The 18,185-nt window shown below is 55.9% G+C and overlaps 3 protein-coding genes across 3 annotated transcripts; all 3 read right to left on the reverse strand.

Moving 5' to 3' along the window:
• Positions 1 to 1,798: 1,798 nt before the first annotated feature.
• Positions 1,799 to 3,185, reverse strand: LOC113147173 (homeobox protein Hox-A13-like; the record flags this gene model as incomplete). The annotated part of the gene is made up of 3 exons (XM_026336810.1): positions 3,123 to 3,185; positions 2,909 to 3,044; positions 1,799 to 2,122 (listed from the first exon to the last, which is right to left on the reverse strand). Coding segments are annotated over exons 1-3 (523 nt in total), but the record flags the coding sequence as incomplete, so codon positions are not given.
• Positions 3,186 to 4,605: 1,420 nt separating this feature from the next.
• LOC113147174 (histone-lysine N-methyltransferase 2D-like) lies at positions 4,606 to 7,419 on the reverse strand (the record flags this gene model as incomplete). The annotated part of the gene is made up of 4 exons (XM_026336811.1): positions 4,606 to 4,847; positions 5,210 to 5,477; positions 5,804 to 6,254; positions 7,106 to 7,419. Coding segments are annotated over 4 exons (1,275 nt in total), but the record flags the coding sequence as incomplete, so codon positions are not given.
• A 2,453-nt stretch (positions 7,420 to 9,872) lies between these two features.
• On the reverse strand, positions 9,873 to 18,131 carry LOC113147175. The gene is made up of 17 exons (XM_026336812.1): positions 18,030 to 18,131; positions 16,566 to 16,849; positions 16,283 to 16,351; positions 15,591 to 15,937; positions 14,947 to 15,124; positions 14,776 to 14,848; positions 14,237 to 14,529; positions 13,948 to 14,059; positions 12,955 to 13,429; positions 12,490 to 12,869; positions 12,085 to 12,244; positions 11,665 to 11,722; positions 11,120 to 11,222; positions 10,832 to 10,998; positions 10,528 to 10,655; positions 10,289 to 10,401; positions 9,873 to 10,016 (listed from the first exon to the last, which is right to left on the reverse strand). The coding sequence occupies exons 1-17, from the start codon at positions 18,129 to 18,131 to the stop codon at positions 9,873 to 9,875; spliced, it is 3,186 nt and encodes a 1,061-aa protein (XP_026192597.1).
• Between the last annotated feature and the right edge of the window lie 54 nt (positions 18,132 to 18,185).

Here is an 18,185-nt window from a genome sequence, read left to right on the forward strand (position 1 = left end):
TCTCTCTCTCTCTCTCTCTCTCTCTCTCTCTCTCTCTCTCTCTCTCTCTCTCTCTCTCTCTCTCTCTCTCTCTCTCTCTCTCTCTCTCTCTCTCTCTCTCTCTCTCTCTCTCTCTCTCTCTCTCTCCTATGGCAAAAGCGCATGCATGGACCTGCTTGCGCGCGTGTATCCCTCGCTGCTGCTGATGCCATGTGCACGCAAAGGGGGCCTTCCAAGAACTCTGTCCCATCGGGAGCCTCTAAATACCGCGTACTTCCGATGCAGTCGCTTTCTCCATGAGGGCGAGCGGCTCCAGCACAAATGCCATCGTACGCACTGCCGTAACGTGTCGAATTTCGCGGAGGGGGGGGAGGGAAGGGGGGAAAAAGTACCCCTTTTCAGTGCACGTGGCGGTTAGGATGACTCTCCCCAGCATGCACGCGGTGTGTGTATGCGTCAGCGAACGGAGGTAGTCATGCGCGATGGAAAGCTCCTGCGCTGGCTGACTGCAGCCTTGCTTGGCTGCCTCCTCCGAGAATGTCATCTCTGTCTGCAGATTCCCCTGTCGATTCCCCCCCCCTCCCGGGAAGAAAAAAGGTCTCAAATGACACAGCTACACACAAAAACACCGCGCTAAGGACGCCCGCGCTGCCACTAGCATCCCGTCCTCGTTCGCGTTGAAGCCTTCCCTCGAGAGAGCTCATCATCGCTTGCCTCTCTCGACACTAGCTGCATGCCGGTCTTGTCTTGTCGCCTTCCACAGCCAGGCTGCGTCACATATAATATATATACGAAGAAGGAGAAAACGCCGCAGCGAATTGTAAGTGCCCCTTTGCCTCGTCACCCTGCAGCCAAGCGTTCCGAGCGGTGACGCTGCACACACCGCTCCTAGCAACGAGACCCGGGGGGGTTGCTCGCGCGCCAAAAGGCACTGAATACACGCTGCAAAGACTCTATTTTCTGCTCAAGGAAATAGAAATCACCAGCCTTGCAGCAATAAGGCGCGCTAACACGCTTGGTCAAGCAACACCTGGGGCTGCTGCAATCGCGCAGATCTCGCAACCCGTACGCGGGTTCGCCGCTTTTTACACCGAGAACTGCGTGAAGCGGCGCTGTTCACAATTGAGCAGCGTCGACACATCACAAATACACCACTTTGAATATCCCGTGTCTGCTCTGAGGAACTCTTTGAGCTCCCGCCTCCGCCTCCGACGTCGTCTGCAGTTCGACTGTGCAATGCAGACCCCCCGAGAAGGCTTGGGCTCCATTGCAGATTGCCTCCGGAAGCGTCCCTCTGCGGGAATTCTTGAGCCCTTTTACGATGCGCTGTAGAAAGCGCGCGAGACTCGTGGAGCGCTTTCCCGCGGCCTCTCTTTCTTCCGCACGGTGCAGCTGAACAGGAGAGACAGAGACAGAGAAAGAGAGAGAGAGAAGAAAGAGACGCCGCTATCGCGTGGCAGCACCGAAACAATGGATGCGAGGGCCTCTTCCGCAGCCGTGGAGGCCCCTCCTAGAGGCCACCAGCTGCTGAGGAATTTTCACAAGCGATTGCATCTCCAGCTGCTGCCCTCCGCAGATCTGCAGCTAGCGGCAGAGAGCTACCGCTGTTTTCTGCGGCGACTCTCTCAGGCTCAGCAGGATTCTGGAGGCGTCCCCTCGGGAGGGGGCGTTGGAGAGGGTCTTGGGGGGATGGCGGAGGCGCTGCAGTGGGTGCAACAACAGCAGCAGCAACAGCAGCAGCAGCAACAGCAGCAACAGCAACAGCGGCGGGAGCTACAGCGGCGGGAGCAACAGCGGCGGGAGCTGCAGCCGCAAGAGCCTCGCGCAAGAGACGCTGCGGACGCGCAGTCTGCCACAGGCACGGAGATGGCGGGAAGGGGGGGGGGCGCTGCGACGCTCATGCTTCCTTCGCTGCGTCTAGAGGCAGCAGCGGCAGCAGCAGCGGCAGCAGCAGCGGCACTCCCTGGAAATCTCCAAGAGCTTGGATGGGGGGGAGCAACACCCTGTTGCGTGGAGAGGGAAGGGGGCACTAAGGAGGGGCCCCCCGCCTTCGACGTTTTCTGGAATCCCCTTGCAGAGGCGGAGGCTGCAGAGCGACTTTCTTGTAGCGATCTTCTGACTCCAACTGCAACTGATGCCAAGACTGCGGCAGGAGGAGTGCCAAGAAGGGGGTCCCCTTCTGGCGAAGATCCCTCCCGCCGTGGCGTGACTGCTGCCCAGCAGTCAAGAGGCTCCCGCGGAGAGGAGCAGCAAGCTCAGCAAGATCGACTTCAGGAGCAGCAGGAACAGGATCCGCAGCAGCGCGAAGGAGCTTTGCGAAGCGGTGGCTTCGGAGAGGCGTCGAGACGCAACGAAGAGACGCCTGTCACCTCCTACGTTTGCAGCTCTTCCCTTCAGCGGCAGACCTTCCCAGAGGAAGCTCTCTTGCCTCCAGAGGACGAGATCTTGCAGCTGCGGCATCAGCTAGCAGCGCTGCAGCTCCGTCAACAGCAGCAGGAGCGCGAGTGCGCAGCTGCGGGGGCAGCGGCTGCAGCTTTGCGGCTGCAAGTGCAGCAATTGACGGAAGACATCAACTTCCTGCGCCTCAATTTCAGTTCAAGGAGAACAAGGGGGCCTTTCAGACGAGCCGAGGAGCTGCAGCCTCCGCCCTGCGCTGCTGTCTCCGGAGGGGAATTGCTTAATCAGGAACGTGACGAACTGAAGGAGGGAGAGGAGGCAGGCAGCGAGCTGCAGCAGCAGGCTTCGTGGAGCTCCAGGGAGGAGGCACTTCGACAAAAGCTCGCTGTCTACAAGCGGGAGTTGATGCTTCTTTCCGAGCAGAATGCGCGTCTTCGGAAGGGGGGCGCAGCCGCTGAAGGAGCTGCTGCTACGTGAAACCAACAGGGAGGAAGGTCTCCCAATAAGGAGATGGTGGTGTCTCGTAGCTTACGGCAAGTTCCCCCACCTCTTTCCTCCCTCCTTTCGTTCTCCCCGCCCCCTTCCGCTGCACGACTTTCGCTGCCTCCTGCTCTCTGCATGCATGTGTGTGGAGCACCCGACGTTACGCGAAGATTTCCCCCCTCCCCCTCTTAGATCGGGTAAGGGCGAGAGGCAGAAGGGGAGTTTCTCGCTCAAGGAGGCGGAGGGCGTGTGTGTGTACGTGCGGCTTCTTTTCGGATGGGAGGCTTCTCCAAGGACATAAATGCTGCACCTTCGGCAACACGCATTTTCCAGAAAAGGGGGCTCTCAACCGACGGGGGGAAAGGGGGGAGAGCCATCTGGTGCCTCTCAGGGGGCCCCTCATTTTTTTGGGAATGTAACGCAGGGAAGACGGGATACTGCATCAAGACAGACAGCAGCACGACTTGCTGTTCATTAGGCCCAAGGACGCATAGGCTGACTGCTGTAGAATTATACATATATGTACATACATGTGCTGTCTGCTCAGTGCAGCCTTGGGTATATGTACTTAAAACTTGGTGGTCTTGTTTCTCTGTGCTCTCTAGCTTGAGGGGATGCCAGAAAAGGAATTCTCAAGGTGAAGGTGGGAGGGGGTGGGGAAAGGGGGTTGGCTTTAGGAGGCTTTGTCTTAGAGAGTGCCGACGCAAATGGGCCCAGCGGTTCGTGAGGTTAGAGATGCCCTTAAAGACAACACAGTACCCAAGGCAGCTTAAGCCTGTGCGCTCAAGATACACGCAGAAGGCAGACTGGCATGGTGTAGAAAGCTGCTGCTGCAGGGCACCCCTCTGAAGCAAGCGGCCCGCACAATACACGACCTGCTGCGACTCGTATTATGTCCCCTAGAGACGCAAGAATCGATGTCTTTTCTCTTTAAAGGGGCTACCCTTCGTCGAAGCGGATGCTGTTCGCCTTAGGTGTCAAAGTCACTTGGCATGTTGCCGCCTGCCCTACGGATGTGCTTATTCACGTGTCGCATTAATCTCCTTCCCCCGCCCCCCCTCTCTACCCAGTCTGCCGCAAAAATCCTACTCAGTCTGCCGCAAAAATCCTACTCAGTCTGCCGCAAAAATCCTACTCAGTCTGCCGCAAAAATCCTACTCAGTCTGCCGCAAAAATCCTACCCAGTCTGCCGCAAAAATCCTCCCGTCACGAGCAGCCTGCGGAGGACGCACGGGGAGGGGGCCAGGCGTTGCAGCCCCCGCGTGCGGGCAGAGAGTCTAGCAGTGTAAGTGTGCTGCCCTCCACACGCACCAGGAAGCAGCAGCAGCTGCTGCTGCTGCTGGCACCAGTGTGTACTGGCAGCTGAGCTGCAGCGGAGTGCGTCCCTGGGATTTTGCTGAAGTTTAATAGACCCTCTCTAGACAGGGAGGCAACCCTAAAGAGTGACTGCGAGGAGCAAAACGCGGAGGAGAGCTGCCATCGATAACTTAAGACCACCAGACAGCTCTGCTTTTCGCGCAGCAGCAGCACCTAGCTTCTGCCAACTCCCTACTACTACTCAACTGGCCAGTCCCCAACGAAAAGCTGGAGAGGCAAGCAGGCTGCATGCGCAGCAGCTGCACCAGCCAACAAACTCCCGAGAGAGGCTCTCTTTTGACAGGCGTCGGCACACACACACATACACATACACACATCCATACACACACGTCTCCTCCCCGCTTTCTCTGCACGATTCGGAGTCTTCTGTCAGTCCTCTTGGCCTTGAGAAGACCCCGAAGAAGATTCATCTTCGCTGCTGCCACTGCTGCTGCCGCTGCTGCCACTGGTTGCCTCAGGCTCTTCTTCCTCTTCTTCCTCCTCCTCCTCCCCCGCCTCCTCGGTGAACAATTGACGCCCGTCCTCCCGCTCCTCCCGTCCAGAATCAAAGAGGGGCCCCCCAGAACCCCGGGGGCCCTCCTCGGTCTCCCCTGGCGTGCGATACTCACTGTCTGCGCATACGCAGACATACACATACATATATATACAGATATATATACACATACATATATATATGGATACATACACACATACATATATATACAGATATATATACACGTATATATAGATATATGTGCACATCAAATATATATATATATATATATACATATATACATACACACATATATACACACACACACATACATACATGCGTATAAATGCACACGACGGGACAGGAATGATGCGCATGTCGCTGTATGCCGAGCATCCCTTATCTTGAGACCACATCACAGACGATGTATAGTAACAGGAGAGCGTCGCCGATTCTCTGCATTGGTTGCAGCAGCAGCGAAGGCTCAGACAAGGGGCGTACCAGAACTGCCCTCCTCAGGGTTGAGCTCGTTCCCCGTCTGGCTGGAAGGCCCCTCTTTCTGCGGCATTTCCTCTTCCCCGACGGTGACTACGACTCGCGGCTTGCGTTGGCTTGCTCCTGCCTTCAAAAGAACGCGTCTAGGACCTGCCAGCTGCAGCAAAACACATTCCTCTTCTGCCCCAGGGGCCCCCCCCTTCGCCTCCGCCTCCGGGGGTACTACCAACACCACTGCCCTCTCCGCTCCCGCCGTCGTTCCCACAGACGGAAGCTGCAGGCAGCAGCAGCAGACATCGCGCAGTAAAATGCAGTCGTATGCAGCACGTTTGCCACCCTCTACCACCACCATCAACAACACGAGGCGTAAAGGATCCGCATGCAGCAGAAAAACAAGGTTCCCCCTCTCTAACGAGTCAGCAGCATGTTTTACAACGCCTTTCAACAAACGGCCTCCCTGAAGACAGGCATTTTGAAGGCACAACATCAAGCACCAGGAAGGTGCAGGCAGCAGGCATCGCGCTATGCCTAGAAAAGGCCACCTCAGTCGCTCTCTTTTTCTCTTTTTCTTTCTCTCCCGCAAACAGCATCGAGACTTACCTGCCAAACGTAGTTCCTTCTAAAGCTATACGACACGGAAAAGTCTCCTGGAAGAAGCCCACCCTCCTTCTCAGAAGCAGTGCAGGCCCCCGGTGCTGCAGGAGAGATCTCCCTATGCCCATCGCGTAAGTACAATGCATAAACAACTGGATCAGCTGCTTCTTTGTTGCTAGGCAAGAGCATTGCCCATGGCAGTGCCTGCTGATCTTGCTTTTGTTGCTGTTGATCTTGTTTCTGCTGATCTTGTTTCTGTTGCGCTTGTTGCTGTTGCTCTTGTTTCTGTTGCTCTTGTTTCTGTTGCTCTTGTTTCTGTTGCTCTTGCTCTTGTTGTTGCTGTTGCAATGCAGCATGGGGAGACGGCTGGTGGCATAGCGCCGCAGCCTCGCCCTTCGGAATATCGAGACCAACATGCAGCAAGCGCACGGTGGGGTTCACTGACTGAGGAACTAGCCTTAACACCTGCATGTCATACCCGCAAAGATATAAAGCGAGCTGAGAGGTAAACCTTGCACGTCAGACAGGCAGAACACAAATGAACTCCCCTCCATCCCCCGCCTGCTCAACGCTTCCCAGCATTCATATATACATATATTAATATATGTATATAAATCTGCGTGCGTGTAAGCTCTTCAACAGGGGTTCCCCTGTCTCTCTCCCCCGTAAATGTCGCTCCTCCCCACCCAAGCCTCTCACACCAGCACACTCAGGCCATAAGGAAAACATCGCAGAGCTCAAATAGCTCTAGACATGGACGCACGCACGCCATCCGCATGCTAAGAGCAGTCGGGGCACAAAGCAGCGAATACATGTAGATATATATAAATGCGTACCCTTTTGACAGTGAGATGGGGCCTCGTTGGATGTCGAAGTGTCGCATGCAGCTGCTGCTGCTCGTGCTGCTGCTCGTGCTGCTGCTGCTGCTGCTTCCTCTTGAGCAGCCGCTGGTGCTGGGAAACTGCTGCGCCCTCTGAGGCTACGGACTCCGAGGCAGCCCCCAAGGGGCCTCCACGAGCGAGGGGTGCATGCATGCCATCGGGAAAAGATCCTGCGAGGCGCTGCCGCAGTGAGCGGCGGAGGCTTTCGGGTATTTCGGGGAGCGTCTCTAGAACGAGAGCAAGATCTTCGCTGTGCAGGCCCTCGAGGCACTGTCTCAGAGCGTCTGCGCTTGGCAGCGGCCTCCTGAGCTGCTGCTGCTGCTGCGTGGGAGTCGGGGGAGACGCATGCATCGCCCCTCCCCCCGCAGAGGGGGCCCCTCCGCTCCGAGAGGGGCCCCTCGACGAAGAGGAAAGAGGCGCCTCCAGCAGCAGCCGCGGATATCCTAGGGGGTTCACCAAAGAGGGGAGCAGTCCGGAGGCGTCGAAAGGCGAAAGCAGCTGTTGACTCCACGCTGCGTCTACTACGGAGGGGCCCCCCAGGCCCCCTGTGCTGGCGTCTTTCGAGGGATCGCAGCAGCCGAGGAGACGCTTTTTCAGGGGGTAAGCAGCGAGACGGGGAGCCAGCGAGAGCGTCGGGAGGGGCAGCTCGAAGCCTGGGGAAAAGGCGAATGCACTGCGGTGCTGCAGATAAGCCAGAGACCCCAAAGGCTCAATGACTGCCCGTGAAGGGAGGCCCTCTGGCAGCAGCGGGGGGTTCGGGGGGCCCCCCTGCCTGGGGGCCCCCGGAGCGACCCCGGGGGCCTCCGAGCGGCCAAACGCGCTGCCGCCGCTGCCGCCGCTGCCGCCGGAACCACCGCGACGAATGGCTCCGCCAGCAGCAGTTCTGGGGGGGGGCCCCTGGGCGAGACGCGCTCGCGAGGCTTCCATTTGGGAGGGTAGAGTGGAGAGTCGCGGCAGACACTTGGGAGCAAACGAGAGTTCGCCGTCGCTGGTAGGCGGATTGTGGCAGGTGACCCTGCTGGGGAAGCGGCTCCTGTCGATCCTTCCCGCTTGGCAAAAGCCTTAATGCTGCTTGCGCTCTTTGGGAAGCGCGGGGGGAGGGGCCCCACCCAGCAGGCGGGGGTCGGGTACCCTGCCTCGGAGAGCCGGGTGGAAGGCCTCCTGGGGTCGTTAGCCGCTTCGAGGACGGAGCAGCGAGAGTGCTCTCAGGATTCTGAGAGTTTCTGACCTCCTCTTGCGCCTCTTAGGCCGAAAAGGCAAAGAGGGGCCTCTCTCCCAGTGAGGGGCCCCAGGGAACACACAGCCAGGCAGGGCGACCTCGCGAAAAACGGAGTGCGATGTGCGACGCGCTGCGGCAAATCGCATGGAAATGCAGTGCAAGGGAATCAGGAAGGGCAGTCTAGCGTCCTAGGAGCGAAAAAACGGGGGCCTCCCTCCTCCCCTGGCCGCTTCGGGGGGGCGGGGCCCTTGCAGCTTCAGTGCAGCGGCGGAGGGCAGACAGAGAGGAAACCGCTGAACGCGTAAAAAACGCATCGCATTCCAATGCCGCGATATATCAGAGAGTCGTGTAAATAGGGGACTTCGCTGGACGAAGAATTCCTATTCCGTGCACAGCGCTCCGTGTGCGCAGGGGGCCCTCTTCGTCTTTCACAGAGGGACGCCCGACGACGCGTTCTTTTTCCCTGCCTCCGGCTGCTTGCGAGTTCTTTCAGCATTGCTGACGCGTCTCCACAGTCTTGCACGCGGCTGCTCGGGTGTACGTGCAGCTCGCCGCGAGAGCGCATAATGCCGCCCTCCGCCGGGCGGCTGCGACTCCTACAGCGGCAGTTCTTCCGTCCGCAAGGCCACCTCAGCAGAGGCCCACAGGAGGGGGCCTCTCGCCGCTTGTTGCGGAGAGACCCCGGAGCGAGGGCTTCTAGCCACACCCGCAACTACCGCCTGGACGCCCTGCCTCCCCAGGTGTATGTACAGTGAGTTCAGGAAGGGCTGCTGGAAGGAATCGCGTTCGAGGAGCCGTGCTTCCTCCTTCCCTTCATTCTTCCGCATGACAGAGGAACCTCCACGTTTCGGTAATTGTGGGCGCTCCTCGCAGTTCAAACGCCTCCCGAGTATCCTCTGCCGTTCTCACGGCACCAATTTCAAGCCCGTTTTGCCCAACGTGTGTTTGTGTGCGTTTGTTTGTCTGATTTTGCCCCTTTAGGCATGTAAAGGACTTGACTCAGGGACCTGCACTCTCGAAAGCCATCGACGGCTTCAGGGAGGGCCGCACCCCCGCGAAGAGCTGCCGAAGCCAGGGGCACAGCAGCAGCGCTGTGCATGCGCAACAGCAACTGCGGCAGCAGCAGCATAACTGGTTTTCAAGTGCATATCCGTCTGCAAGGACCCTGACTCCTGACTCTTCCCTCGGTATATCTCCGCCAGGCCCAGGTGGAACCCGCAAGGATGTGCCTGCACCGAACGTACAACCCAGGGCCCCTGATTCTGCAGCAGAGAAACCGCATGCAGAAGATCCTTACGTGGCGCTATCTTTGCGGGGGGCAGCGGCTCGCAAGCAATGAGAAGAGCAGGAGCTTTTGCTTCCCCTTTCGCCGCGTGGCAATGCGGGAAAGGTGCCTGCCTTCTTTCATTCTTGTACTTTATGGGTATTGCTGTCTATCTAGGTCGTTTCTCGTACGCATGCGCTCTCTTAGGAGACTAAGGGGAGTTGCACGCCTGCGTAGGTAGAGGATGAGAAAATACAGAAGGAAATAAGTAGCCAGCTAGCTAGCAAGCGAGTAGTATATTCCGGAGTTTTGTACGGCGGGGATTCCTCCCCATACGGCGTCATTAGGGCCGAGTAGTTGACAGGGCAGAATCCCTGTGTTCGAAAGGCTAGAGAGGACGTGCCTCCAAGCTTGGAGAATGCATGCATCATTCATGGCGCGTAAGGAGGGGGCCTTTAGAGGCAGGTCCCTCAAGGAGTATTCAGAGTTCCCAAAGGTGGCCAGGTGTTTACCAGAGGGCTCTTCACGGGGGGACCGGCTGGGGGGCTCCCCCACAAAATAAATCTTCTATCAGAAGAAGCCGTTGCCAGAGTTGCAGATGCCTTATCGAATTGCAAATCCTGTATGTGCAGAGGCAGCAAGGGTGCATAGTGCTACGCACTGATTTGAGGAGGCACTAAATGGGTGCTTTTAGGAGGCAGGAGTGGCACATCAGGGTAAATGAGCCTTTTCTTTTGTTTTTGTGTCTGCACCTGCACATAATCCATGTGCTCGCAAAGCTCCCTTATCGAGAGCGATGTCCGAACGTCCACGCTGCAAAGACGGGAAACAGCCAGAAAAATGCGCGGTCGGAGACTGAGGTTGCTGGGGCGATAAAGAAAAATACTATAAGTATAGAAGCCCCCTCCTTTTGGTGAGGTGATCGTGTGCCAACTACAGCACGCCTGAATGAATGAATCTGCTCTTTGGGGTTGTTGCACTATGTTCAAAACACAGAGTCCGAAATTTTGAACAGCTTCACTCTACATCCGGGTGCCCCGCTGTTGCTCCCCAAAAGTTGAAAGCGTTGCTGATGCTCTATGTACGATATACGGCAGGCTGTCTTACAGTTTGATGGAGCTATCGGCGCTGCCAGCTGCTAAGAGGGTGCCGCCTGCGTCAAAGGCGAGGGCGTTGCAAGGCAACGGGCCTGAGGATATGGGGAAGGGTGGCAGCGAGGGAATTAATGAGGGGGCAAATGCTTGCCAGAAAATATATATGTATATATATATATATATGTAGGCCGCAGCAATCACCCGTTTTTCACAACTTCACTGTATTATTTTTACCAAAATGCACCTCGTAGCACCCCATCTGTTCCTCTTACCTAGTTCCATGTGAAGCCACTCTTCCATTTTTCTCAGATCGCGGACGCTGAGAATTCCTGCTGAGTCGCAGGACGCTAGGAGGCCCCCCTGAAGACCGGCAAGCCATACCGTGTAGAGCGAGATGCGGCTTGCAGATGTTAGAAATTGAGGGCAATGGAGCAAGGGGTAACGATCGAAAAATGCGGCTCAGATCATGAGATCCCCATTGCAAAGCGTCTGAAATGAGTGGACACTTGAGTTCTTCTCAATGCGCAATTGTGCGTCGCCCCCCCTCATCGTGCTGAGGAAGAGGCATAAACTTACCTGGCTGCTGAACTGCACACTGTTGCAGTTGCTTCGGTGCTCTCGGAAGGTGTGGACGCCCCTGCCGCTCCGCATGTCCCACAGACACACCTGAGTGTACAGAAATCATAGGCAAGTAAATTTCTTGGCGCTTGTGTGCTCCCTGTATCGCTATGCGGGGGTGCTTTCTTGTTTGTGTGGGGTTCTGCCTCCGTGTAACTTAATTCCCTCTCTTGTATGTGAGCTGGCAAGAACCTCTCAAGGGACTGATTCGAACAAGCGGCCTCAGGGCCCGCAGCTCCTGCGTACGGTGGAATCTCCAGAGGCAGAAGCCACAAAATTTGTGAATGGCTGGAAGGCTACTGCGTTAACCGACTTGCTGTGGCCCCGTAAAGTCTGGCGGCACCGCAAACTGAATGCAAGTCCAAACAGACAAATTGATCAGCGAGTTTCTTGGCTAGTCATTTATCTTGCTGGTTTGTAGAATGCAGATTGAGGTCAGTCCAAAGAGCAAGCTTAGCTGCTAAAGGCACACCGAAGGCCGTCATGGACACTGAAAGTGCTCGTGCTTCGCGTTGTGGCGTTGCAACTAAATTATCCGAATAGAAAGCTAGTGGAGTGGAATCAGAGAGAGAGATGAAACAACGAGATGAGGAGCAAGCAGCGGCAGAACGAGACGTATCGTTCTGTCTCGCTGTAAGGCTCCTACAGCATCCTCAGCTGCGATGGTAGTGCCACCAGCGGCATTGTACGGTGTCTCTAGCCCTACACCGAAGGATAGCTGTGTAAAGGGGAGGAGGCAGCCCTTTGGACTTTGGCGGCCTCCTGCTGTGAACTTGCATCATCATGCCCACCTGTTAAGGTCGAAGCACTTTAGAGTGCTGTCCTGACTACCGGTCACAAGAAAATCTCCTAAGGAAAATATGTATGCAGATTCCGAGGGAGTAACCACGTAAAATTATCCGGTGTGTAGTAGTGCATAGAGCCATCCACCCGCGTACCGTTAGCTAAAATGAAATACCGAGCTTGCAACAGGCAAACATCAGATAGGATGGGGTATATCAGTGTTCAAGCCTAAGGGGCTTCTTGTGGTGCTATCCAGTATGCCTTCGGGTGGGGCTACTGGGTGTTTGCATGATGCTTCGTCTGCCACCATTAGAGAGTATTGTTTGGCCTTTGTGTGGGGAAGGGCGTTGATATTTGGCGTGCGCATGGCTTATTTTGTGGAGTGACACCGGAAGCGGCCCTGGGTGTCGCTGTCGCTGCAGACTTGCCTTGGTCATGAAAGCTGCAAGTCCAGACTGGCCGAGTGTGCTCTCTGAATGTGTGAAGGCACCTTTCCTCAGTGACGCTCCAAAGTTTGGTGCTGCAGTCTCCAGAGGTCGTCACAAGCAACGCACCAAGTGGATGGAAACGTATGCATCCTAGCCAGCCCTGCAGGATCAGCACCAGCATTGCGACAACACGAGCATGAACCCCGCTGTGGCCTGGCTGCAGAAGAAGCCCGTCGTTTTTGTACTGCCCTTTCGTGTGGGCAGCTGAGAGGCGGGCGGCTCATTAGGGCCTTAAAAGGCAGCAACAGGCCTTTTTGCGGAGTTGAAGAAGAGAGGACGGCACGTCTAGAGAATCGCAACGGCCGAAACCTCCGTCAAGACGCGTCGACACTGCACATTATCCACCCTAAAGGCTTTTGGAGGCCGCACCTCATGTCCCTTGCCGCTCATCACGAGCTCGCCTGAGGGGAGCTGCCAGAGTTTCCACGTGCAGTCGTCGCTTGCCGTTGCCACTGCGAGGGCCACAGCAGTAAAAGGGACAACAGCAGAGACAGAACCAGGTGTCGCCTTTAAACCATCGTGGAGAAAAGCAAAGATCGCCGCGCTTGTCTCCCTGTCTGTACAGTGGACGGTGCCTCCACCCCACCGGAGCATCGGAGGACTCACGGCCAGCGTGGCGGCAAGTGGCAACGGCCAGCGCTCTGCATGACATCCTAACGGGTCGGCAGTTAGCGGTTTGCCGCGGCTGGCTGCTGCTGCTGGCGCAAGCCCCTTCTGGTCTATGGCTACGGATTAGGGGCTAGGGGTGTAACTTGTGGTCTATGGCTACGGATTAGGAGCTAGGGGTGTAACTTGGAGTTTGGAACGTACAGAGGGGGAGAGATGGGTGGAAACAAAGACTGGTGATGGGCGCAGCATGGGCTTCAACATTAAGGAGGGGTTGGAGGGACTCGGGATACACAGCAACACACTGGCCACTGCTGCTTGTGGGGATGGCCCTTCGCCCGGAGGGCCACTGCGTGTCCAAGGGATGACCTTCTTTTGTTGCATTCCCACATCTGCTGACACTGCTCGAAGCTCCTTTTTCGCTCAACTTCGCTCCCCCCCCCGTTTTTACTGCGGTTTTACGAGAGCCTGTCTTGCCTCGGGCTTCCTCTGACTCGGCCGAAGACGATTCTTGACGCGTGAGGTCCTTTGCATCCTCCCTCTCTGATGCAGGAGCCTCCTTCCCTCCCGCTTCACTGTGAGCGGCCAGGCGACGCTCCAAAGCCTCGACGCGGCTCTGCAACCTGTCCCTTTCAATTGCTAGGAGGGCTTTGCCGCGGAGAGCAGCCTGAGGCCGCCACTTACGCAAGAAACGTGTGCATCAGTGCCGAGGAAAGCCCATAAGGGGCCTGGGGAAGCCCTGTGCGAGCACGCTTAGATCTCCATACAGCCCATTATAAACCCACAAATCAATTGCATCCTAGCATGCCCCTTTGCAAGCAATGCGGCATTCTGGGGCCTTCCCATAGTTGCCGGAAGACCTGCAAAGGGCTTTGCATTGCTGTGGATGCGGGCTGAGAGGACCCTCTGAGAACCCCTGGCGGGAGGCAAGCCAACTTTCAGTCAGCTGTATGGCTCTTTCGGTCAGAACAAAGACAGCCACGTACTTCATTTTTCTTACGCAACCCCGCTATTGTGTCCTGCAGGGCCTCTACCTCCGCCTTGGAGCGCTTAAGAGCAGCTGTACAGAACCTCCGCACACCTTATATGCAGCCTAAGTTCTGAATCCTTATCGCAAGTTGCCAAGCCCTCCAAGGCCCTGCCACGAAAGGCTTTCCTCCCATGGCGGCTCTACCGCAACGTGTGTGCGTGTTGTACGTTGTTCAAGGGGCTTGAACACTCACCGTTCGCCGCTTCCTTCTCGTCTTTAGCTCGGCGGTGATGCATGCGGTGAAAGTCTCTTTCTTTCTTGTAATGATCGAAGCAAGCACTGCAAAGAGGCGACAGGCTCTGCTTATCTGAGACACATTCCTGCACGGCCCCCAAACTGCAGAGTTAGAGCTACCTGCTCCTGCCAGCCTGCTAGAGCTCCTCAATCCCCTTACATTGGGCCCCCCGCAGCTCTCCCTAGCCGCCTGGTAAAAAGAATTGCAGTTTAAATCGGCACCTTTTTGTGGCTGCGAGCTCCTTTGAGCGCTGCAGCTCCTTCTTCAGGAACTCAACTTGCTCTCTGAGCTTTTCGTTCAGTGCGAAGACCGGTGGCACTCCTGTCCCGCAAACCGCCCCCTTCCCCTGGCTCTTGAGCTGCCTAGTACTGGAAACGTTGCATCCGCTGCTATCCTCCAAGTGGTTTTGGTACCTAGGAAACAGCACACAGATCCAGTAGGCAGGGAAGGAAGCCCTAGGGTAGCAAACAGTGTGCCCTAGCACTCGCACAGCTGCTGCCCCGATGCGCCAACCCTAAAGCAACAGACCATGCCCCATATATTTGTGTGTCGTGTCTAAATAGAGTGCCAATATATTCTCTGGCACTGCTGCAGATTCCCGCAATACCTCGACACACGTCCACATGTGCTTATTCAGAGCAAGAGCAGTTCGAGCAACTTTGTCCTTCTAGGTGGTGCGTGCTCGTTGCTCAACATGCCTGCAGCTGATTCCGCTTATGAGTCTATCCTTGTGCCTTAAATTGCTTCTCTACTTCCCAGCTCTGTCTAAGAGGCCCATATCAGTGGTTCCATTAAGGCTTTTTCCTGTCTGGCCTCCGGTTCTATCTGTATACCTGCATATTTGTGTGCGTGTGTGTGTGTGTGTTTATATATGCGTTTGCTGAGCCGCTGTGCCTCTAAGCTGTGTCGAAAGTGCGTCAAATTGCCTTGCCATTCAACTTGAAACATCTCGAGGGTTTTCTGCATGTTGTGGGACACAAGAAAGTTGAGGACAAAGTCATCTTCTGCTTCATGCTGGTACTGTAGCGAAGGCTGCACCGCGGCCGACTCTGCTAGTCGCTGCGCTGCAGGATTAAACGGGAAGCCACAGCAACAACCTTGGGCTGCCCCTTTGCTGAAACCAGAAAAAAGACTAAGTTGAAACTCCGCAATGAAGGGCACAACACAGTGCAGAATGATCTCCCAAAGTACACGGATACAAACCGGCGGCTTGAGGGCCTTTTAAGTGGGGCCCCTCTGAGAACACTTTTTCAGGGGCTTGACAATGCGCAGCATGTGTGTAGGAAACAAGAAGATTATGGAAGAAGAACTCTGCCCCTATGCACTCCAGACTAACTCAGGAATGCACGTGAGAGACATCACAGAGACACTCCGTAGGCAGCCCTTGCGAGATGCAGCGGCTAGCGAACTATTGTTTGCTTTGCCATAGAAGGCAGATGCAGATATTAAAGAAAGGTACGCTAGTTGCCCGAAAGCGGCAGAGCCCGACTGGCTTTTCAACGCTCATAAACGGGTGGTTAATTGAATTCGGCTGTCACTAAATGAAGTTTTAGTTGGGAGAGCGAAGGGGCCAGCGGTCCTGAGAACACGCAGCTGCATAGGGGCACTCAGTGCATCTGAGACCTTTTTGTTGCTTGAGAATTTCCTGTGTTTCTGCAACAAGCATTTCCAAGTCTTCGTCGTCCTGAGGTGGTAGTTGCCTCGATATGCTGTTTTCCCTCAGCGCTCCGTCCTCCGGCAGTGCAGCGGCAAGGTTTGCGTGAGGTCCACTGCTGACATGGGCTCCCTTTGCGTCGTGATACAAGTCTTCCTCGAGCTCTAGGGCCAAAGTCTCGTAGTCAACACTCTCGGAGCCGCCGCTGGAGAGACTGAGGGCTGCATGGGAAGCAGGAAACTCATAAGACCTTATTCTTGACTCCACACTGCCATGTGTTTATAGATGCTTTTTAGAAATACCGTGAAAGGGAAGGGGGAAGTTGGCCAGCACGACTTTCGCTCAGCACTCAAGCGCTAAGAAGGATGGTGCCCGACCCTATGTCGCCTCAAAGGCCAGTTCGTAAGAGGACCACCAATGCAAGGAGGCAGCACTGGTTGGCTAGAGAAAGTCGGCCCTATTTTTTACAAGTGCCAGTGCATCCTCCGGCTGCTTTACGTTGCAGGTAGCCCCTTTGCATACACTTTACACGCGATGCGTAGCAATGTATTTAGTGCAGAATCTGCTTAGAAGGAGTACGGGGAATCTTGAAGGCCGGAGATAAAAGAAGTACTCAACTGTTTCGTGTCGATACCATGATGCATCGTGTAGCGCAGCACTATGTCCCAAAGATACATCACAGCTCCGAAGGCATTGCTCTAAGCCGCCTTGTCATTTTTCTCAACACCTTTTCCTATTTACTCAGAGAGAGCCTTGGACCATCCCCCTACAGGGACTCTCCTTCGAAAATTGGCCGGAGAGGCACTTACCGTCTGCCGTGCCCTCAGTATTCGCATTAGCGGGTGGCTCCTCAGTAGGGACATGGTTCAGCACTTGAGACATTTCCACCCTGGCGCTTTGGTGCGTCGCTGTCATTTTCGGCAGCTCTTATCAACCGCACTGCTCCAGGGTCACGAAGTGTTCGACTACCAGAGTAAACGCGACACACCGGCTGGCCGCACGACTCCGAGAGCCATCGATCCACAACCCGCGGGACGGTATCCGTGCAACAGCCTACTGGAAAGGAGCGTCCCTGGTCGGGGGGGGGAGGAAAGCTCTTTTTTGCTGCCGGCAGCTCTAAGCACTCCTGCGCGGCTCTTCGCCTAGAGGCGGCAGGGGGAGAGGAGCGGGGTAGGGAGCTCTAGTGCATGCAGATTTCACGCTACAGTCTGCTATACTTCATTGATGGGGTCAGCGATGCCACGGTTGCATGACCTCCAAGGCACATTGACACTCTGTATGGCGGCCAGCAGAGGTACAGCTACTGCAAGGCCCTTCCTAAAGGGTCAGTGGCTCTTGATTATACTCTTTTTCTACCCCAATGGACTCATAGACCTAGCAGACAGCGTCCTACGCATTGGTAGGGCCCCCAAGCCCGCCGCCGACAATATGCTTTGCAGAAGAGAGCCAGAGACCAGCTCGTGGCTTCTGCAGATCTTTTCTTGTCGCTCATAAATACATTTTGGCTGGCGTTTCTAGTTGGGGGTTCGCGAGGTTCAGGGGCAGCCCCGCTGCGTAGTGATGCTGCACTGTGACGCAGTCACTCGTTGCTGCTCAGGCCTCCATCCGCTGGCTGGGTGCTACAGGACTCCAAGAGCGGACCCCCCACGTGCGAATGGATCATTCAAAACCTTATGGAGAATGGTTTACATGCGATCTAAGGACGATTGGGGGAAAAATTGTAGCGGCTTGCTCACACCATAGCTGTATAGCCACCTCGTGCTTCGGTGACTGTGGCATGCGGCAGTTGACTCATGACGTTTGAACGGCTTTGCAGCACTTCACCCGTTGGTGCCCTTGGTCACGCCGAGACTTGCAAGTTTCTGCTACTCTTCTTGGTGTGGCGCTCTGTTTCTTTCCCCGTGTAGCCAGGCCTCCTTTGCCCATCATGGGCTGGTCCTCCTACAGTGCCCCCCGAATTCAACTACCAAGAGGACGCACTTGATCAAGATCCCGCATCATCTTCAGGCCATCCAACCTTCGGGAATTGATTACCCGTGGTGGATCCGCACAGACAGCCGGTTTCTGCACGAGGAGATAATGAGCCGCGCCAGACGTTTTGGTAGCAGCACCGTTAGACCTGTTCATGGTCTGTGACAGAGCGCTCTTTGGCCGTTCTTAGGGCTTGTCAGGGGCATCGCTGCACACCGGCTGCCTCTGCCTGCCCTTTTTCCCGCGGCTTCCCTCGGCTTTAGGGCCCCCGCACAGCGTCTCGGTGACACTGTGGGCTTTCATCTCCCTCTTTGCTTCCCCTGTCCGTTTGATGGGTTGGCTGCCACAGTACCAGCGGACTGTGGCGCCCTCTAGGCCGTATAATAGACGCTTTCGTAGCCGGTTCTGCCCGGTGTGCTTGATGCAAGGGCCCCTTCAAAGTTTTCAACAAACGCCTTCTGAACTTTGCTTGATGGCGGCTTGCCCTGCATCTTAGTCTTAGAAGGTGCGCGTGCCTCGCCGATCTGCTCGGAGGAGCAGCCCTC

The sequence above is a fragment of the Cyclospora cayetanensis genome, unplaced genomic scaffold (genome assembly GCF_002999335.1).
Source record: "Cyclospora cayetanensis isolate NF1_C8 unplaced genomic scaffold, CcayRef3 CcayRef3_contig_15, whole genome shotgun sequence".
NCBI classification, from domain to species: domain Eukaryota; phylum Apicomplexa; class Conoidasida; order Eucoccidiorida; family Eimeriidae; genus Cyclospora; species Cyclospora cayetanensis.

Bases quoted from the DNA above. Each gene is read 5' to 3' on its own strand.
- LOC113147175 (XM_026336812.1), bottom strand. From the start codon at position 18,131: ATGCAGGGCAAGCCGCCATCAAGCAAAGTTCAGAAGGCGTTTGTTGAA. The intron at 13,430-13,947 runs GTACAACACGCA...TTCTTGCGTAAG, and splicing joins GTTCAAGCCCCTTGAACAAC to TGGCGGCCTCAGGCTGCTCT. The intron at 10,999-11,119 runs GTACGCAGGAGC...CACACAAACAAG, and splicing joins CTGCCTCTGGAGATTCCACC to AAAGCACCCCCGCATAGCGA.